Raw genomic sequence first — 22394 nt, 5'->3', positions numbered from 1 at the left:
CATCTTCAAAAACACTGGCTGAACGAGTTGCACTAAATAATTAGGACACATGGGGGACTAAAAGTAAAGAAAGACCAAAGCACAGATTTGCTGCAACATTTCCACTTCACTGGAGTTAGAAACAAGCCACTAGTTGCCCGTTCTGGAACCAGACGGGGCTGTAACTGAACGAAACGGTATGGTCAGGTCGGGAGGCAAGCGGGGAAGAAGAAAACCCACCAAAATCATCACGACTTACGTTGGAATCTGAAGGTGAGATACGGAAAGAGAGAAGAGAGGGACGGGAACCACCTCGCAGGAGCGCAGGGGATGCTGCCTGGGCGAGGCAGGACCGCGGGGTGACGGGGGCCCAACCTGAGCTACAGATGAAGTTAAGGAAAGTTAAGGAATTTTTAGATTCGTTGGCAGGAAAAGCATGCAGCTAGGAAACCCCATCAGAATACAGCCCCGGAGGGGATGCAGGGAGGGAGAAAGCAGGGACTGAGGCATTGGAAATGAGATGAAGGGCCAGGAGCATCCTTTAGGAGCTGCTTGCAGCAGCCCGCGCCAGGCTGAGGGAGCCGAGAGGACTCCGCCATCTCCTCCCCCATCACTGGTTGGAGCGGACTCCACCATCCCGGACTCCACCTCATTCAGAATTACTCATGGACAGCAAAGCCCCGACAACAAAAGCCACAAGAACGAGGTACGGCGGGGTGACACGTCCTCCCAACGGGACAAGTCCGGAGCAAGGGGTGTCCTCCCCCGTCTTCAAAAGCTTTCAGACGTTATAAGCCCACAGACATTCATCACAGCCATGCGTCACCAAGACCGAAACAGTGTTATTTCAAAAATTAAGTTGAAAATGTTAACGTGAACCAGAGGAGCAAGGACTGGACGATAAAGCAGCCGTCCGACCCCAGCAGAGCTGCCTCCAGCTCCCGCTCTCCTACAGAAACACACGGAGCTCGGTGCCCCATATAAAATGTTTGTGCATCCTACATAATTTAGAATCCTATTAAATAACTCGACTCTCCCTATTTTTCATAGCCGCAAATTCCATGAATTTTGCATTGAATAAAAATTTAGCAATCATTGCAGTTGCTAATTTCTGTGCTGCGCTCAGAGCAGCCTTTCACTTCCCCATAATGATTTTAAAACATTATCCTGCTGTTTCCTTTTTTTCTCCGCCTGGCATTGAAGAGCTCTGCAAACTATTTGAATAGCGCTGCTCTGGAAAAAAAAAAGGAAAAAAAAAAAAAAAAACTCTGTAAGGGAGAAAAAATTAAATTCAATCATCACTCTACCCTCTGTGAACTGCAAAAGTCTTGGGAACATGAAAAGGTGCTTTCTAAAGGATGTTAAGCATTCAAAAGATTAGACTGCAATGTGCAATTAAATGTGTTCCACAAACCTTTGTCAGAGTACCTGAAACCTTACTTCGGCGTGAACTTAAAATCCTCCCACTGGGAGCTTGTTCAAGTGGTTTACTTTAAACCTGTACTTCAGATATTCCATACCTTTCACTTTTATAATTCCTCAACATATGCTAACACTGGCAGAGTTAATAGTAACTGACTAATTTTAAACCCTGTGATTACTGGAGCTGATTTATATAGTAGCTTCACTTCACAATACTGCGAATCATGCACGCGGTAATTGCCAAGTTCAATTTTAGCTCTGTCATACTGAAGCATTAGTTTTTATGCCTCAGCTGTTGCCTCCTCCATGCTATAGAGGTAAGTTGATAATGCAGTAGGTTTTGCTGTTAAATATCATAATATTATGATACCCCGTGTCAGATTCTTGCGAGCTTTGTGAGCTATGCATCATCTATTAACTAAATACTTTATTAAAGGAACAGTTTGAAAAGGTTCCTGTTCTAATTTAGCTCAGAACACTGAATACTGGAAGGGGGGAAAAAAAAATAATAAATAATGTAATGATTTAATTCACCACCAAAAGTGACTTGGTGGAGAGAAGCGCTCGCCGTCATCAAGGCTCTATGGTGGGAGCTGCCAAGGGATCCAGCTAACGCCGGTAAACAAATATGCTCCAGGCGAAGCCCCTCACCCTGGCCTCGGACCGAAGCCTCCTGACGCCCATAGAAGCAGCGCCAGGAGGTCTTTTGCCCCCAAGATGGGGAGTTTTGGGGCTGCGGGGCCCCGGCCATGTCCAACAGCCAGTTGCTTCTTGACCAAATCCCAGACATCTTAGGGCAACCGTCCCTCCTGTCCCCGCGGCTGGCGGGCTCACGGAGCAAAGGTGGGACAAGCAAAGAGAAGAGGGTGGAGGAGACCAGAGAAATCAGATACTCCTCACTCCCAAGAGACGGGGCTCCGCAGCCCAGGGACGAGCTGCACTTGCAAGAGAAATGAGGCAACGCTGCCAAACTGCTGCTGCCTCTCGGCCCAATCAATATCGGGCATTAGCGATAACCTCTTAAGAGCACTTAAATTCACCCATCTCTTGGGCTTCAGGTTTTAAGGTTTTCTTTTTTTTTTTTTTTTTTTTTAAATAAATCTTCTCATATCAAATTTAACAAATGTGGGCAAACTGGAACTGGCTTCTTTTCCCGTTCGCACGTGCCACTGATGCCCAAGATCAATGAAAACGGCAACACGAGCTGAAGTCCTAAAGCATCGGAGAAAGCTTCATGCCATGGAGGGATGCCCCAGGCACAGCCCCGGCCACGGAGACCAGGCACCCGCCCTGTGCTGGGGAGGAATTAATTCCCCAGCAGGTGCAGATGGGGCAGAGGAGTGGGGTCTCTGCCATGGGCCAGGGCTGATCTTTGCGACCCCTTGCATGAAACCAGCACAATGCAACAAAAGTCTGTCTTCCTTAGTGCTTACATCTGCAGGACAGCCTGCATTCATTTTAACCCCTTCTTCTCCTCCACAGCCCCCTCATCCCCAGGCAGATGCAGAGACCCCAACCCAAGCCAACACATACGTGCCAGCCCCTGATGGGGACCCCCTCCTGATGCCACCACTTGGTCATTCACCAGGTGGGGGAAATCGCCTCTATCAGCACTATCGTTCCCCCCTAAACCACAGCTTTTACGTACGCAGGACGGACATGCAATTCCTGATATTCACCAACAATATGGATCTTGCTCCATCTCTGAAGTTTGGGCATTAGGAACTTCACAAAACCCACGCGGGCAGTGGTTGCCAGCTCAATGGCCACCTTTCCTATCAACCTTCTCACCGTTGTAGTGAGGAGAGGAGCACAGAAGAGGATGAGCTTCTCTTTTACCATTTTTTTCCCCCCTCAGTTTTCCAAAAGGAAAAGAAACAAGATGACATGCTAAACAGGGAGCGTCCTGCAAGCCCGGAGAGCTGCAGTGACACCCCGGCGTGGCTCAGAGCAGCACCCGGGGCTCCTGTACCACAGCAGCCACGAGCTCTCTGCAGCGTTCCCTACGAGAAGGTGGGAGATTTCACACAGAGAGAAAGAAGAAGGAAGAATGTGAAAGTTTTTGCCAACTGTGTGGTTACTGGGAGGAAGGAATAGAATTCCTGAATTTTTCAGCTTTGATGAGTTTGGTAAAACCATAAACCACGTGCCGCACGCTTCAGGAGAATACATCACAAATTAATTGACCACAGTGCCCAGGGAATTCAGAGGTGGAATAGATTCTTTGATATCTGAAGTCCCATCTTTCCAACTCACCAGGGATGTTAGAATCGTAGAATCACAGAATTGCTTAGGTTGGCCTGATGTTTGACCAGTCCTGTTTGTTTTAGAGCCTTTTCTGAAGTCAGCGCTGCTGAAACCCAGCAGCCCGATTTCAGCCCGACACGAACCGCTGGTGGCTGCATCAGCCCCTGCATAACATCCCTGTAGGATGCTGACGGCATCTACATCTCCAGAGGTCTTCTGGAGCTAAAGATGAGCTTAAACCACACTTTCTCTCTTGCATCACCCCTGTACTTCCTTACGATCATCCCATGATTTCCCAGAGCGCAAACTCCCCATCAAAGTGGAGGAGGAAGCCACAGCCCAGCAGCAATGTCACCAAGCACAGGACTTGCAAGAACAACGATTTCCCCAGCAGCAGACCAGGAGGGACCAGTCTCCTGTCGGACACTGGCCCCTCTCAGCAGGCAGAGCACAGGACCATGGTCTCGAGTACCACGGACCAGACGTGCTGATGATGCAGAACTTGCAGCACTGAGATTCTTCTAAAAAGTAATCTTAGAAAGAAATTCTCTGGTAGCAGTATCAATTGTCTCTCCCTTATCTACACACTATTTGTCCATCTTTGCTATTTTTCTAGGACCATCTTTTACCAGGTGTTTTCTCAGTGCCCAGTAGAACTGGGCCAGCTGGGGCCTCCACACTCTGCTGGACCACACGTAGTTGCAACAATACCCAACCCCAATTTTTGCGATCTCCTAAGTTTAAACAGAGCCTTGTACCCACATTAGCCACAAAGGAAGCCAGCAGAGCTCATCCGTCCCCTCTGCTCATGCAGAGCTGAGGCTCTCCACTGCCACCACTACGCACTTGCCTGCAAAGCCTTTGGGGAGGGTTGCATCCTACAGGCACATCCCTGCCACACACCCGAGGGCTGGAGCTGGCACAGCACCTTCACCACCCGTAGTTTCGTGGCTTCACACCAGCTATGAGCTCCGGTTCACTTGGGGACAGAGAAGGGGCACTGCCACAGCCAAGAGTGGAAACCTGCAGAGCAGGAGCTCCAAGCCCAAACCTGCACATCGCACGCAACCCCGCTGAGAAGACATCTCCCTCCACAGTCGGGATCTAATCCCTCCAGCAGGATACCCCAGTCATCCCCCCCGTGCTTTGCAATTCGGCGGTAATGAACTAACTGCAACCTTAAGCTTAAAATAAAAACGCCGACACCTTTGCACCAACAGATCTTGATTTCTCTTTCAAATGCACTTAGCTGCTTTTAAAGTGTCCCTGACTGCGTTGCAAACAAAACAAAACCAAAAAAAAAAAAACAACCCACCCGTCCTCCTCGTTATTTGTGAAAGGAAAAGAGACAAGCAGGTGGCTTTGACTGCAGGAGTCTCGCACCACACTGTTATGGGACTAAACCGAACGGTGACACAGGTCTGAAAAACTCTTTGCAACGGGCAGGTAGACAGCAGAGCTACCAGATGTTGTTCTCCTAATATTTGCTGTGTTACCTCATTGGATATTACTCGAAAACCAACCTGTGCCAAGTTTTCCAAGGCCTCAGCTCCTTTTCTGTGGGGGGATCGGCAGTTCTGGGGGGCTGGCTCCTCTGGGATGTGGCTGGGACCGGGGTTCCCAGCTGTGCCGGCAGAGGGGCTGCGGTGACAGCAAGCCCAGGAGCCACTCATGCGATTACTGACGCACATCCTCAGCACCCAGCACGTTCCTACCGCATCCCAGCACGAGCTGTCAGGCTTGGGGAGAGGCATAAAAAAAAAAAAGAAAAATGAGAAAACCCCCCCAAACTGCGAGTATAAGTTGGCGTTCAGAGGAGAAAACAAAAGATGCTTCACCAAAGTCTGACGTGGGCTGTGCACTTCGCCGAGAGCTGAGCTGAAGCCCCTGGGAGTTATTTAAAACGTTCTTTTGTTCACAGCCAGTTCTTCCCGAAGAGAGGAGAACTTTGGTCCAGTTTGGCTTAAGTTTCACTTATACTTTTTTTTTTCTGCAGGAAGTTTTTGTCTCACTATTTCAAACCCCTTACACATGCAAGCGTGCATGTTTATTGCTGCAGCTGCTTGCTATCAAATACGTGCAGTTTGTTCAAAATGTGTGCGAGTATATAGTGTACAGCGTGGCTGCCCCGTCCCTGGAGGGGTTCAAGGCCAGGTTGGACGGGGCTTGGAGCAACCTGGTCTGGCGGGAGGTGTCCCTGCCCAGGGCAGGGGGTTGGAACTGAATGATCTTTAAAGTCCCTTCCGACCCAAACCATTCTACGATGCTATGATTTTGGGATGATATTCCTGATACATTTTCTGATGGTCTACAGTAATTTCCTGCTGTAATTTCTCCTCTCAGGCCTTCTGTACGCATTCGAAAATCAGAAACACTTTGTGATTTAAAGACACGAATGCTACTTTTGATATTTAGTGCCCGCCCTGCGTGTCGTCTTTCTCATTCCTCACGTGCTGACATACGGGGAGGCTACGTTTAAAACACTGAAAACTTTCTTGCCTCCCTCCACCTCTGGTTAGCACTGCTGTCCTCCCCCACGCTGCCCAGTGCCTTCCAGTTTCAGATGCAAGTGCTTTAACCATTTTGCTGGGGGGAGATGCCGCTTCACCGAGGTGAGCGAAGGGAGGAGGGAAGAGAAGGAAGAATTACATCAGGAACCGGCCCCCGGGGACCCGTCTGCGATGCACATCCCCACATCAAGCTGTCAGCTCCCAGCATCCAGCCCCACCGGGGTTTATTTGCTCCAGAGAGGGAATTCATTTTGCTCTCAACTAATGCAACCCCAAAGTGCTTTAAAACAACATTCCTCTAATAGCGACGTTACAAGAGCCATTATTTTCCTGTTTGGAGTTAAACTAAGCAAATACAAAGGTAACTTTATCTTAAACAAACCACCATCATCACAAAAAATGGATACCAAGTATTCTCCTCCACCACATGGCGAATTTAACTTTATTTTTCGCTCTTCTTGAAGGAGACACGCTCATTGGCAACACGGTGAAGAAACTGGAAAACACTTCCCTCAAAATCCTCTTGCTTAAGGACAGTTAAGAAAGCTGTGTTTAATAATATATTTAATTTCAAGCTCTTCTCCCCATTCATTCTAGAAAAGTGCATGTTTCAATGACTGACTCAAAAAAAGAGTAATTTCTAAATTATTCTCAAGTATTACGTTCTTCAAAGTATTCCTAGCTGTCTGTGACTTACCATTGCGCTTCATTTTTCCCACCCATCCCACCAGCACCTGTAATGGTCGCAGGGGTCTGTGTTTGCTGCTCTAGCTGGATAGACCCCAAGCATCTCCGATGAAGCGACCAGATTTGCTCCACAGGCACCGAGCCTGATCCTTCTATCCTCCATGCCCCGATAGCATGTGTTCAGCCCATCTCCGACTTCGGCCCTGTTTTACAGAGCCTGGCACTTCGGATGCCACTCAGGATAAGCGCACGTGGCCCGCGCCAGCTCTCCTTTGCGAGATACATGAGTCCTCAAATTCCAGAGAGCCAAGAGCTCCGTAGTGGCAGCCAGCTCCCTCTGGATTCCCCAAGCTGCTGCACCCCACGGGCTTTGAAGCGCCTTGGCACATCGGACACACGCCAGCCGGCTCCTGCTCCTCCAGAGTCACCACCAACCTATTGGGCGATCACCGGGAATTTGTACCTTGGGTCCACCACGCTCTGCATTCCCCGGGCAGGCTGCGCACGAGCACGTTCCATCTCTCTGGCCAAAAAAGGTCTACGTGCGACTTCACCTGCATCCAGGGGATTTTGAAATGTCAGCTTCGCTAAGCAACGTGAAGATACCCGCTGCCCACAGGCTCGCCTTCTCTGAAGCATCCCAAAGCTGCCGCTCTTACTGCTCTGGTGGTTATTTCTTTGCAGGGAAACCAGGAGGCGAGGTGGGCACGCATTCGCAGGTGGTATGAAATCCTGAGGTGATCTCTTGCGTGAGCAGTCCCAGGGCTCCGAACAGGGCTGCGGATATGAGCTCTTCTCCAAAAGACAAGAATGCCGAAGTCACTTTGCACAAAGCTTTTCCCTCTCTCTGCCCCGTCATCTCCCACGGATGCCGTGGGCAGTGCCAATCTCCAGCAGCAAATACCCTGCTGCGCACTGCCCTAGTTTATAAAGCTCTGCCGGGGTGGTGGCTCCACCGCTGCATCCCCTGTGCTCCCAGAAGGTCTTTTTGGTCCTCAAGAAGTTAATTTGACTATGCGCAACACAGAGAAGTAATAGTGACGACTATTATCCTTTCTCCCACCACCAGGACGGTTGCTTGGTGCTGTTGCTGAGCCTTGTACTGAACACATCCTTGGAATTGTTGCAGAGCTGTGGTCTCTCCCGCAGACCCGGCAGGATGCCCAGCACAGGGCATTACATATTGCTGGTGCGAGTCACAGCACCGGTCCTCAGCCTAAATGGCAACCCTGCAGGTCTCAATGCTCCTCTGAAGACAACATTTTGGTGCTGGGACACCTTATAGGAGCACGCTCTGGAGTCCCACCATCCCTGTGCTTGTGCCGTAGGATGCATGCGGATATACCAGATGGTCCAACACCTGCTGGAGGCTGCCAAGAACATCCTCTGTAACCTCCAGTCCCACTGCAATGCCACCACAGAAGAAAAATGGTGTCCAGGACACCAACACAGCTTTGGCTGGATCTAGCCCCTGGCCCCCAGTGCATAGCTACACCCAATTCCACTTCGCCCCTAGTTTGAGAGACGACATTTTTTAGCTGAAACTCAAGTGACACGTGAACAACCGCGGGTTGGTTGTTGCAGAGCATCTCACAGCCGTGCTGCAGGGGCATCAGGCCAGCTTCCCCCAGCCAAGGAGCCAGCCTGGGCACCCTTTAATTCTGTGACAGTGTGGATTAATTGGACACTGGCACAGGAATAAATGGACAGCTATCTTAAGCATTCATCAACCTTATAAAGGTTAATTCATTAGCCTTTCTGCTCCAGAAACAAGTTCTGCCTTCATTTACACCTCCGCAGTTTCACCGGCTCAGAGGAGGTTTCAGAGAGGTAACCTGGGCAAATTTTATCAATGAATTCAAATCTTGAGCTAAATCAGGAGGAGGAACGGATTTACCCTAATCCCCTCCAAACATTCATCAGCATCACCTGCCAGCTTAACAGGATTTAATCTCTTTTTAATCTCTAAAAAACAGTTGAGTATATGGGGAAGTGGTTGAGCACCCAGCAATGGGGGAAATATCATCTCTCTTTTTAAAAAAGATAATAGTTCTGACTGCCAAATCACATTACAGCAGCACTTGGAAATTCATTAAGATCTTTGCTACTTTCCAGGTAAACAACCGGTTGCCACCGAGAGAGCGTGCACGCTTCAGAGGCCTGCCCACGCTATGTGGCCCAGGAGAAGAGCTGCCCATCCAGCAGCCCCTGCAGGAACACGGCAGCTCCATGAAGATGCTCCAGGAGCACGGGGACCGCAGAGGCAGGGTTTGCCCTGGACCGTGGGCAGGGATGGGGCAGCAAGCCGCGTTGTGGTGTTCTAGCAGGGAACCCCACAGTAGCACCCACCAACGCCGCTGCAAACCCAACAGCGGAAACCCAGACCCTGGCACCAAAAAACTTTGCTGTGCAGGTACCGCGCTCTACAATCAGCTTAAATCCCAGCCCTGAGTGATTCCGGGGTGTTTTCATGCCTCCCACTAACAGTACCGGTGACAAGGGGGACATCGGCTCAGAGGGCTGCGGATGTCGTGACCGGTGGCATCCCACCCCCGGTGGCTGCTGAGCCAAGGGGACACCCCGGCACAACGGCAGGGGAGTCAGCGCGGGGGCGAATCCCATCCAGCACCTTTCGGAGCAGCCAGATTAGAGCGTTAGCGTGTGATTCGAGGTTTACATAACACCACCAAACAATTTTGGCAGAAACAATTGGTATTAGCAAGGAAAACGAAGCATCAGGAACAGCCGGCAGAGCAGAGAGACACCTCTCGCAGCAGCCCCCGGGGCTAAGAAGAAAATAAATAACAAATGCAACAGAAGTAACACTTGGACAACAGGGCGGAAGAGGGGAAACGAAACCTGAATCGTGGCTGAGATGAGCAGGGAATGAAGCTTTCCTTTTTCAGCTCCTTCCCGTCCCCATCGGACTGAGCTTCCTGCTTTATTAAGGCTCTCCCGTCGACCCCGCGCCAGGCAAACACAGCCAAGGGAAAGCGGGCTCCAAGCCGAGAGGTCTGAGCAGCTCCTGCCGAGCCGCCTCCGGCCCTGGGATGCGAATTGCGGAGCTCGGCGATGCCCAGGCAAGGACCCAAAGCACCACCTCCTGGGCTGACCAGCCCCACAGAGCAGCGACCAGGATCACCCTGGGAAATGGTCCATCACACAAACTTCCCATAATTTTTAAGTCAATTCAGCCTGGGTGTTGCTGGGTTAGCAGTACTGGAGGTTTCATTTATCCCCAAGTACAGCAGAAACCCCAAAGAAGGCAGGATGTCCCTCCCCCTCGGGCTCCCTAGTGACTCCAGTGCTGGCTAAAGGGATGGGGCCACCAGTTTCAGGTGGCCCAGCTATCCCCAATCCTGCTGTACGTGCCACACTGCCACCAGGATCAGCCACAAGGCACGTACCAAGGCTCAGAGAGCAGGACGGCAACAACCAGCTCTATTTCACAGCATCGGAGGACGCCTGGTCCCTCACCACTCTGGCCTGGTGACCCAGTGATGGGAAGAGCCACAGCAGCTCTTCAGAAACCTCTGGGTCCCGCAGCCTCCCTGCTATAACCGCGCTAAACAAGGAGGCAGCCTGCTCTCGAGACCTTTTTTTGCCAAGCGGAGGATCCCTTCCAAGCTGGCACCATCCCCATGCTCATGGCACGATGACAGTGACACAAGCTAAAGCCCCAGATCCAGCAGCACGCTCTTGCTGCCTCGGAGCTACCCAAGATTTCCAACTCTGGGGGCAAATGAGAAGCCTCGGTTGAGCTTCAGAACATCATAAAACAATTCCACAAGACAAGAGGATGTTGAAACCCAAACTTTCAGACAATTGACTTAGAGCAGTGCTTTCCTGCAAATGGGAACTGGACCTGTGGCTTCACATGCAGCTCGTGAAAGACAGCGGGACTTAAAATGAATCAAAGTTGGTCCAAATCAGAAATAAGTTTTCTTTATAACCTTGGATTTGCCCATTATAACAGCATCCTATTTTCACAGGATCACAGAATGATTAGAGTTGGAAGGGACCGTAAAGCTCATCTAGTTCCATCCCCCTGCCCTGGGCAGGGACACCTCCCACCAGACCAGGTTGCTCCAAGCCCCGTCCAGCCTGGCCTTGAACCCCTCCAGGGATGGGACATCTTGATAATGATTGTCACATCTTGCCTATATTCCCTGAAATTCAGTACCCAGTCTCTGCCCTGGGAGCTTATAGAGGACCCAACAGAGTTATATTTGAAATGGGGCACGTTCTTCTCTGCCACACAGGTTTAGCGTGCAGCACCTCACGTTGAGGACGTCAGCCCTCAGACACTATCAACACCAGACTGAAAACAGGTTTTCAGTCCAGCTGGACGTAGCAGGACTATTACAAAGGGACTCAGTGTGACTCCAGCATGGCCCGGAGCAGGGACGTCGCATGTGTGGGGTGACATCCCGCTGCCACGCGGGGGACTGGGAGATGCCGATGGTAATTTTGGACGAGGTTACCCTTGTTTCCAACTCTTCACTAATTTCCTCTCAAACTTGCACACTGTGACCTTTCCGGGCAAAAAAAAAATAATTAGTAAAATAAATGAATCCCCACGCTCTAAGAGGAATAGTAACACATGCAGGGCAGGGATGCTGGAGCCGGCGCTGGAGCCTGCAATCTGGATCCCGGCTCCTACAGGATGTGTTTCTAAATCTCAGTCAACACCTCACGTTTTCCAAAGAAAGGGGCATTTCACATTTTATTAATTCTAACTAAAGCCCTTTTTATTACAAACTTCCTATTTAGCATTTGATCGCAGCCGCCACCGCTGAGACTCTCGCTGCATCACAGCAGAAAACCCACGGCTCGCCGTCGGTGCAGGGCGTATATTAATATTTTTCTCTCCTGCCATCTCAATCCCAGAAGGTGCTATTGGAATTATTTTAAAGACACTTCCAGAGGCCCCTTCCAGCCTAAGCTGTTTTATGATTTTAAACATGTATTTGTTTCTTTCGTGCTTTCACACCAATTTGGCATCCCACTTCCGCAGACGCCTGAAGTTACACGTTGTTATTCACACCAGTGGAAATATTTATTTATTTAAATTTTTATATATATATATATTCCCACCAGCAGCCTCCCCCAAGAGAAGGCCACTACACGCCAAGCACCTTACTTAAAGGGCTGCAAGTTTATGAAGCTAAAAAGGCCATTTCGGTAATAATTTTCCCCTTTTCAGGGCCCAACTCTTAAGTGGAAAAACTGATTTAATAGAACGTGCGAAAAAAAAAAACCCACCTGCGCTCTGGTCTGATTTAAATAAAACAGTTAAATACCCCACACGCGCGGTTTGGCACAGCCACGACAGAGCTATCTGGTTTGCAAACAGACGGCCACCCACAATTAATTTGCCACCTTGACACAGAAATGCAGGTTGTCAATTAATTAAAAAAAAAAAAAAAACACAAAAAAACCCAAAACACATGCCACTAGTCTTCAGTTCACTTTATGATCTGCAGCTTTTCCTCCTCGGCAGAGTCTTTATCTTAAGAGAAGGAAAAAAAATAAATTAAAAATAATAAAACTACCACCTAATAATGAAAACATGACTCTGCTTTTCCTGGCATCTAAAAAGTGTTGTTCTCAGCTTTAACAGATTTATCAGGTTTAAAACCACCACGTCGCCAGCATCCGTCTGGGGTAGAGGAGACCTGACCGTAATTCCAGCGCAGGTCCCTAAATATACCCGGAGCGAAGCCCGGGTGACCTCAGTGTCTGGCTGCGGGGTTGGATCCACAGCGCTCGGTGGAAGGTTTTTCTTCTGCTTTCAAGGGCTGTTTGATCTTCAATCAACAACGCTTATCAGCGGGAAAGTCTGCCAGCCATTCCCAAAAGTTTGATATTTTTAACAGCACATTCTTCTTCCCCTTTGAACGCTATTTACAGACAAGATAACGCATCGGTGGGGGGAAAAGTTGCCTCCCTGGGTTTAACACGGACAAACAGAGCAGGATCCTATCGGGGGAACACATATTTCCCACTGCTGCCACAAGCCCCAGCTTCTACGGTTCATGTTCCTTCCCCCTCCCAATATTTCTGCTTTTTCTTTTTCTGATGACATCCAAATACTTCTTTGCGCCCATCGGATAAACTGGGACGAACCACGACCGTTCAATTCAGTGTTTCCACGCAAAACTTCCTCTAAAGTTTTCAGAAATTTCATTTCCCCGCTGTCAAAGTTTCTTTCCTTTTCCCTAAGGCCACCGGGGCACACCACCGCCCCTCTTCTGACACCGGGGGGACTAGAAATCAAATTCCCTAAAACCACACCATTCTTCCAGGGCAGGCGCACTGCGCTGAGACGGTTCATCGCGGAAAAACCCGCTGCTCAAAGAAGCACCCGTGAGAAGTGAGGAACATGGAACGCACCTACACTGTTATTTTTTTTTAACAGAGGAAAAAACCCCCAAACAACAAAACCCCAAAGCAGACAGTTGTGGCACCAGCCCCACCTGAGGCCAAGCTCCCCATCACCACCACCTGCCCCACCTCCTCCCCTAGGCAGGGCCGTCCGTCCTTCACGTTAAAACTGTTGCATTTGAGGGTTTTCAAATGGCTGAACGACTCCTAATGAGCCAAACAGCTCTACCGCCTTCCCAGGGAGAGGGAGGAGATGCCCAGGGAATAAACCGCCAGGTAAATCAGGCCGGGAAGGTGAAACTCTTTCACTGGTGGGGATCCACGACTTTGGAAGAGAGAAACTTTTCGGGGTGCCCCGGGCTCTGCTTGCACCTCTCTAGGGACCTGGGTCTCCTGCAATGGATGCTCGGGATGGCTCAAATTGTTGATTAAAATAACCCCCAAATGCCTGGGGTTACCCCAAAATGATCCACTGCTTCTGGAGACGGAGACGCAGGCCAGAGGATACGCGGCAGAGCCACCACGCAGCCCTTACCTCCCAACCCTAGGCAGAGGCTCCACCCTGCCAGCAGAAGGAGATGAAGAGGAAGATGAAGAAGACGGTTGTCTCTCAAGCGGAGAGGAGAGGGGGAGCGAGAGGGAGAAAGGGGACGGAGCCTCCCTGATGAGCCCAGATGGGAATGGAAACTCTGAGTCATTGGCAGGTTTTGTGGGGAAAAAAAAGAAAACCAAAAAAATACAACGCTGCTAACGTGATCCCGCTAATCCGATAAAAAAGAAGAGCTCCTCACCGCTGTTGAGGTGGAACAGGATCCACGGGGCACGGGCAGCCCGGTCCTGGGGGGAAAATACAACCTGGGTGACAGAGAGGATGGTGGCACGTCACCAGAGCAAGGGTGGCACATGCCAGCACACTCGGTGCTTGTTCCCGCCCAGTGCCGGGGCTGCCCCAGCCCTTCTCCACAAGGAGGAGATTCCTTGGAAGGAATCGCTTCCGTGGAAATGAAGGTCCACATCAGGAGCAGGGAGAGGAGGCTCCGGGCAGAGCCACAGCAAGTTCTACCACCCACCCGGCGTGGGAACAGGTCCCCAAACTGCCACCCCCCTTTTCTAGCTCCTGCTAAATTATGAGATCCTTAGAAAACACAGAAAAAAATAAAAACGCACCATGAGAGCAAGCGGTTGGGTCCTTAAACCAACAGGAAAAAAAAATAAAATATGAAAATATCAACATTTTAAACACTCGCGCAATCCAGCCTCCTGCATCCAGGCTGTAATTCGAGGTCAAGAAACCGCCTCAGCCCAAGAGCCACCCGATTTCTGCCGATAAGGTTCCTCAGAAGCCGCGGGCAGCATAAACCGATGCTCAAATAATCTTCCCATCGTAACAATCACTGGTCCAGGGCCCTAATTTAACACTTACCGAACAGTCACATTCGCCACGGAGCTGAACCGAAATCGCACCGTCGTCAGGCTAGAGATTTAATTATATCAGCAGAGGTCAACCAATCTAAGCAAAAAGATTACGGCGGAGGAGAGAGATTCCGTGGCATAACGCAAAGGTTTCGCCCGCAGGCGACGCAGCAGCCGATGCCATTTTTCAAAGAAGAAACGGCATCCATCAGAACAAAACCACCAGAGGGAAACAATAGGAAGGGGGGGGGGGTTATGCAGATAATTAAAATATTTAAATCTGGTCATATAAGTGCAAAACCGGGCAATTTTACGCTGGTTTCAATCACTTTTTTTTTTTTCCCCTTTTTTCTTTTTTTTTTTTTTTTGAAGAGCGGTTTGAGTAGTGCTTGTTTCAGTAAGTTTTGTTGCGAGACTTCTCCCCCCCGCCTGCCCACACCCCCCCCACCACCCCACAACTGAACTGCGCATCCCCAAGCACAAGCTTTAATTATATGACAACGGGAGTGTAAAAATCACAGAGGTGGAACACGAGAGCTCAAACCTCCAATTAGGAGTTAACGGTATCAAAGCTGGAATCCCGCTAACACTTTACCCGGACTTCAGAAATGCAGAATAAAACGTAAAGAAGAGGCAGAGACCAAGGTATAGAACAGCTTCAGACAGAAACCTTGCGCTCCCTGGACGGGAAATCGTCAAGGAAAACACATTACCAGCACAATAACTTATTTTTAATGTAGAGCTGTTAGGAAAACACAATTATATGCTTCATTTATACTGAAAGATATAACCCAACATACGGCAAAAGCATTTAGAGCTCGTTTTAGTGAAAAAAAAAACCAACCCAGGCGAGCACAAAGGTAATAGGGGAAAATAGTGCACCTAGAGGGGCTAACGGCTCCAGCGGCGGAGCGGTCCTCACCTCCGAGGATCGCACCCGGCAGAGAGATGCAAAGCGAAGGCAAGAATGAAAACAGTTTTTGGTTTGTTTTGGGTTTGTTTTTTTTTTTTTTTCTTTAAATGCTGCAGAAATGGTGACGGCAACCACCGGGAAAGGAGCCGGCAGCGCCCCTTCTTACAGCGAGCCAAAGGCGGGCGCTGGAAGGGATGTGCAAGGGTTACAGGTGCTCTCCCCACCGCGGCGAGCAGCCACGCGCTACGCGAGCTGTAGGATGCTCCGGTCTGTTACAAGCAAAATATAATTTATCGACGGGATGTTTTCACCATCACGGATGCACAAACCGCTCCTGGTGCCTGTTGGATGCATAAAACCCAGAGCTGTTCGTGGATTTACCCCGCGGTTACGGCGGTATAACACGCAATAAGCTTTGGACCACTCATTTAGGGGAAAATGCTTAGAATTGGTTTGAAGCGTTACAAATGAATCAGAGAAACTTGCAAAATTTTGAACTTGAATTTTGCTCTCTTGACGCCTCCTCCGCTTTCACGGATCAGGCCCCCGCCAAGGTTATTCAGAAGCGGCCCTAACAAATATGTTGTTATATACAACTCCGATCGGTCTTCAAAAATATCACCATTGTTCCCAAAACAACCAGATTAAAGCCTTCCCTCTGCGCAGACAGAGAGAACAACAATTTCTGTGAATGGCTGGACATTCATTATTTAGCTCCCCGTCCCTGCCTGAAAGCCCAAGGCAAAAAACGGAGCTTCAAACGCCTTCTGCTCTGCAGCCCATCAAAGATCGCGCCGCGGAACGCAGGGATGCCCACCGCGTAGCTCAAACGCTTTTCAGAGGAAGCCCTTGCCCGTAATCAGGGCCTAAAAAAAAAAAAAAATAAAATACTAAATATATAAATATCCACATTTGCAAATCACCAGGAGCTGCCTGCCAAATGAGAATAAAGTGGGCCCCAAATTAAAAATTTGCCTGACTTTGTTCCCCATCCAAAACCCTCCATCTCCAAAGCAAGATTTATGCTACTTCAAAACAGAGTTGGCTAAGAAAGTCGAAAGGGAAAGAATATATTTTATCTTCCAGTATGGCAAAGCGGAGCTGGAACGATGGAAAAGGGACCGTGTTTATCACTGCAATGTACAATTTATGGTAAAAGTCAAAACAAAACAGAATGTTCCACAGAAACGCATTTGCTACATTGACCTGGGCTCATCCCAGCAGCTCAGATCCCATTTCTGAAGGGTTCTTAAAAGAAGAAGAGAGCATCGGTTGCAGATTAATACTCATCTCATGACTAGGAGATTTTAATTATCCATAATTTATGACGGTGTATTGGCAAAATAGTTTTTGTCAATTTATCAGTCTAAAAGGCAAGGCACAGGGTGTGTTTGGAGACGCGAAGCCACCGAGCCCTACTGGAAAGATTTGGGCCAAGTTTTGATGGTGGTGGTGCATCCTACAGAAATGCTCCAGGGTTAACAGGGCACCCCAGCACCTATCTCCCAGTAACTGCCATATCTCCCAGTAACTGCCATATCTCCCAGTAACTGCCATATCAAGGTTTCTGAGGACCATGGGCACTCCCACGTGTGCTGGCTCTGCAAGGATTAGGTATTCCCAGGCTGGGTCACCCTCCTCCTCCCCATCAATCATTGCCCTAAGTGGAAATTAGGCATCGTGAGAACCGAGTCTCATCATCGGAACACCAGAAGCAACTAGGAAAAATGTATATTTCAATTTCTTTCTGCCCACGGAAGGATAGAGAGATGGTAATTCAGGCCCCAAAGTCGCCCCAAGGGAGCGGGATGGCTCCTCGCGCGTCACGGCATCGCTGCGCGCACTGCGTGGAAGAGCACGCGGTGCTGCGCTCAGGCAGGATTCCCGCCCTACGCCTCCCTGGAAAACGCAATTTTGCTGGGGCTAAGATGGAAAAAACTCCCTCCCGTACTTTGTGGATTCACAGAATTTAAGATCTGGGAAAATCCTTCCACGCTGGCAGATCAGCCAGCACACCAGATCCTGTCGCTAAAGCTCTGCTAAGAGCAGAACGAGCCCCTGTGTTACTAAACTGTGTGGTTTTTTTTTTTTCCCCATGCAAAGATTCAGTTTCCCTAGAGTTTTAAGTGAGAAAAATCCCCGAATTTTCACGAAGCAACCGGAGGGATGTGAAAATACCCCACCACAGACCAACGATGCCCTGCCGCGGTGCGGGAATGCGCTGCCTCTCCCCGTGCCAGCATCCCAGCACCCAGGCGGTGGCGAGACGCCGTGGATGCTCCACTTCCCCAGCAAGGGAACGGGACGGGGGGGCTGCAGCAGGTACCCATGTCCCAGGGAAAAAGGCCAGAGGGGACAGAAAAAGGGGCTTCAAACACAAATTTAAAAGAGGAATCTGAAAGGGAGGTAGGTGCTCCCTTCAGTGGGGCTCAGGTGGCCGATGACAGGGCTGGGTGCCACCCGTTTGGACGAGGGTTCCCTGCAGGGTTGGTACCACTGAACCTCCCCAGTGCCTTGCGGCTGCTGCGCAGACACAACCTAATGCACAAGAGGTGTTTTTTCTGTGCAGTCCCAGCGATGGAGAAGGTCCTGGATCTGGTCCATGGGAAGGAGGAGAGGGGCCGGTACCCTGACATGGGAAACGAGTGCCCTAGGGATGCTGTCGGGTGGCTCGGGGAAGGAGACGCTCCTTATGGTCCCTGCACCTTGGGCTGAGCCCAGCGCAACCCTAAAAATCCTGCCACGGAGCATCAGCCCTTCCGGCTGCGAGCAGCAGCATCCCAGGCACCGGGAAGTTTGGGGATGGCTCCTCTTCCCACCTGCAAGCTGCTCCGGGCGGGATCACCCATCATGGAGACTGGTTTATGCGGGGAGCCCTTTCTCCCCTGCTTTGATGCCAGCAGCATGCCCAACGCATAAAAACTCCTCACCAAAGGCAGTCGGCAGAGGGAAGGCTCCTGCTCACCCTGCCTGCCGGGGCGTGAGGGACCCCGTCCTCCAGCTATGGGTGTCCAGCCCCTCGCTCCCCCCCAACCAGCCAGCCCTTCGAGGGAAAACAGGGATGCTCCAGAAGCGGTTAAAGAACGGGTGCGAATGCCCCCCTTCTGGGGAGGCCTCAGCTGAACATATGCTCCCATTTCATTATCCCTCTAAACATCCCTCGTCCTTTTAAAAACAGAAATGCTGATACGCAATAGGCACCTCTGGAGCTGCAAAGAGAAACTGTGGCTCACTGCGGCGCGCAGGCGAGATCGGAGCCCTCCCGGTAACCATATCATGTTCAGTAAGTGCACAAAACATTACATTAACATTTCAGGATGCTTTGGGCTGAAGCGCATCTCCCCGGCGAGCAGGCAGGGCTCTGCCGGGCTCTCAGCGAGTTATTTATACACAGTGACACTGCACACTCCTTCCCGGCTTCTCTGCCTCCCCCCGAAATAAATAAATAAACAAAGTGGCCCTTTGGGGGGAAAAAAGCACCGAACCTGAACAAAACAAGCCCTTTGAATCGAAGGGCTTTAAAGCCCCTCCGTAAAATCAGCAAAGCAGGACAGCAAAGAGCTGTTAAGTGCTCCTTGCCTAGGTCCTTCCTAGAGATGGATTTCATCCAGGATACCTGCATGTGACAGTGGGAGAATTTTGGATTTTTCCACTGCGCCCTACCCTCCTCTGTAGCTTTTTAAAGTGGAAATGTTCTGAGACAGACACCGTCTTAGCCCAGCTCTGGGCCGAGCCACCAGCACAGGACAGGAGCGATGGGGCTGGGACAAGGGTGAGTTTTTGGAGTTTCCCAGAGGGTCCCACGGGGCTCCAAGGAACCGGGTGTGCTCAGAGAGCACAAGATAACAAACAGCATGCCAGGGGCAATGCCCAGCCGTACACCACCCCACACCAGCCGGAGAAGTTCTCCGAAGCAAAGTCTGGGAAGGCAGCAGGCGAGACCAGCACCGGCTCAGCACCGGGCCACGGCTGGATGCTGAAGGTCCGGCCGTTATACCTGCATTCGGCCAGGGAAAAACAACAGTCAGCCCATTTCGTCTCTGGCTTCGTTCCAGCAGCCTCATCCCGCAGACAAACGTGCACTGCTGTGCATAAGCAAATGACATTTGATAACTCAGAAAAGAAAAGAAGAGGAAAAAAAAAAAAAAAAAAGAGCCCTGAATATCAGAAAAGGGTAAGTCACTTCCTTTCTTCTCCTACTGCCTTAAGATCCTCCGTAGCAGTGACAACAGCAGCATCTGGTGGCAGTGGTCAGTACCTGGGGTGCTCCTCTCCAGCGTCCCATCCGCCCTGGCCACCACCGACACGCACCCACTCATTCTCCGGGGCTGGGCTCGCCGGAGACCCCCGCACGGCGGTTTCCTCCAGCCTCCCCATCCGCAGCGCCGCACGCCAGCAAGGACCCGCTGATCAGTTGCCACCGCCTAATCCGGGACTAATCTCAGGGATTCAGGCCACAGATGAGTCGAGGACGTGGGGCCCCGTGTGCCCCAGGGCTCGGGCGGGTGCTGGTGGGGGACCCCACGGCAAGGGCCACGCCGCCGCCTGCGCGACTCCGAGCCCCGGCTCCCGCCGGGAAAACTAAATCGTGGTGACATCTAACAACTTCTTGGTAAAATCGAGTTCCTAAAGCCAGCAGGATCTGGGGGGCTGCGGCAGTTCCCAGCGGCACATGCTCTCATGATCCCAGACTTCCAGCTTTTGCACACTTTATCGGCTGACGTTTCAGAGGCACAGATGACCTGCTCCCAGGTGACCCATCTCTCGTTAGTATTTTAAGAGCATATTTAGCATTCTAAGAGCAACGGCAACAATAATAAGACAGTTTGAAACTAGCAGTACATGGACAGAGAAGAAATCAATTTAAGTTGTTTCAGCATAATCAGGCATCTCAAAATAAATGAGAACTATTAGGTTTGCTACAACTTAATAAAAAGAGATAAATAACCCAAATGACAGGGAACGGTTAAATACATACATCAATACATAAAGATTAATTTGCTGCATCTGGGAAGCCACGCAGGCTTCCCTCTGCTTGTTTCCAAAGAGTTTGATCCTGAAGTATCACAACAGCGAGATGAGCCGAGGGCATCCTGAGCTGCAGTCCCAACACAGGAGAGCATTTTTGCCCTTTATTAACTTTTTTCAAGGCAATTACCCGAATTTGGCCCAGGAGAACACAGCCCGGGTTATGTCTCGGAGTTTATCATGGGTGATCCTCCCTCTCTCCAAATGGCTTTGCTTCCTACTGCTTTGTAGCTGAAACACCAGCGCCGTTCACCTACACGATACTGGCAGAGTATTTATTGCTGAAGTACAGCATCCATCCCCTTCACTCCGGCTTCTCCGGGATGAAGGAAATTTCCCACAGCACCTCCGGCGCTCTCAAATATCCCCCTGCGGATCCCCCTCTCCTTACGAGGAGAGGGTGATTTGCCTTCCAGCTGCAGCGAGGTTGGGGGAAAATGTAGGTTGGGGAGCTTTCCCCGCCGTGCTGGGGGTCTGGGGGAACATCATCCCCCCCCCCCGCTTCCATTCCCCAAACCCGGGGCTGGGTACCGCGCTCCGCCGGAGCATCAGCGCCGGGGTCCGCGGGCAGGTGGGGGACGGAGGCGGGGGTGGGAGCCGGAGCCCCGGCTGGGGAGGTGCCGGCGACCCTCCAGCCCTTGCGAAGAAGGTACACAACAAACAACAACAACCAAAAGTGCCCGACAACAACCCCCACAACAACCCCCCCCGCGCACACACACGTACATCGCTTCGGGCCAAACGCTCCCGTAAGAAAAATAGGAAATAAACCCACCGCCCAAAACCGGCAGGGAAAACAAACAGCCCCAAAGAGCCGCGCTCCCCCCGCAGCGTTTCTCCCCAGCCCGCCCCGCCGAGCAGCGCCCGGGGCTCCGGCTCCTCCCGCTCCGCCGGGGCCGCTACCGGGGCGGCCCGGGGACCCGACGGCTCTTCCCCGCGCCGCTTCTAGACCACTTTCAAAATTCCCTCCCGCAGGAAAGAGCCGGGCACCGCCGGCACTTTCCTTCCTTCTTCTCCCCCCACCGCCGAGAAGTTGCGGGACGCGCCGAGCGAAGCCGCTCCGCATTTCCCCCCCCCCCCCCCCCCCCCCGCCATCGTTCCCCGCCGCCCCGATACCTTGTTGCAGTGATAATAATCCAGCGGCCCCAGGCAAGTGGGGTCGGCTCCGGGCAGGGAGCCCACGGCGGTGGGGGCGGAGGGGTAAAACCTAACGTCCATGCCGGGGGTGCGGGCGGCGGCAGGCGGGGGCTCCAGCGGGCATGGACCCGGCTGCGGCGGCGGCGGTGCCTCTGGCGCGGGGGGCGGGGAGAGGGCGGGCGGCGGCGGCGGCTGCGGGGGGGGGGGGGGGGGGGAAACGGCGGGGGGGGAGGGATGGGGGGGGGCGGGCGGCGGCCCCCGGCCCGCCCCGCTCCGCACCGCCCCGCGCCGGGGCCGCTATTGTTCGCGGCGGGGCCGGGCCGCCCCCGCTGCCGGCACCTCGGGGCGGTGGGGCTGGAGCCTTTCCCCCCCCCCCGGTCTCTTTCCTCTCCCTGGAGCCTTCCCCCCACCCCGGCCCTCCTTCCCCCTCCCCCGGGACGGCCCCCTCTGCCCCATCCCCGGGGAGGGGGAGGCTGAAACAGCCCCCCGAGGGACCGGGAGAGAGGGTGAGACAGCGGTTCCCACTCCCCGTTTAGGGACCCTGGCACCCCTCCTCTGCCCCCCAGCCCTCACCGAAGCCCCCTGCCCGGTTTTGCCCTCCCCCCTCCAACCCAGCACAGGATAGTGCCCAGCTGCCTTCTCTTCCCTCTGCACAGCCCCTTGGACGAAGG

At 51.7% G+C, this 22394-nt stretch overlaps 1 protein-coding gene across 2 annotated transcripts in view; it reads right to left on the bottom strand.

The window, feature by feature from the left end:
* The window catches only part of TOX2 (TOX high mobility group box family member 2), a 155631-nt gene extending 133760 nt beyond the window's left edge, over positions 1 to 21871 (bottom strand). For both annotated transcript variants that reach the window (XM_063350259.1, XM_063350260.1), the window contains exon 1: positions 21703 to 21871. In XM_063350259.1, coding sequence (XP_063206329.1) covers positions 21703 to 21804 — 102 coding nt within the window. In that variant the 5' untranslated portion in view covers positions 21805 to 21871. The remainder of the gene's footprint in view (positions 1 to 21702) is intronic.
* Positions 21872 to 22394: the final 523 nt, after the last annotated feature.

The sequence above is a fragment of the Chroicocephalus ridibundus genome, chromosome 12 (genome assembly GCF_963924245.1).
Source record: "Chroicocephalus ridibundus chromosome 12, bChrRid1.1, whole genome shotgun sequence".
Taxonomy (NCBI): domain Eukaryota; kingdom Metazoa; phylum Chordata; class Aves; order Charadriiformes; family Laridae; genus Chroicocephalus; species Chroicocephalus ridibundus.
This window is presented reverse-complemented; position numbering and strand designations above follow the sequence as displayed.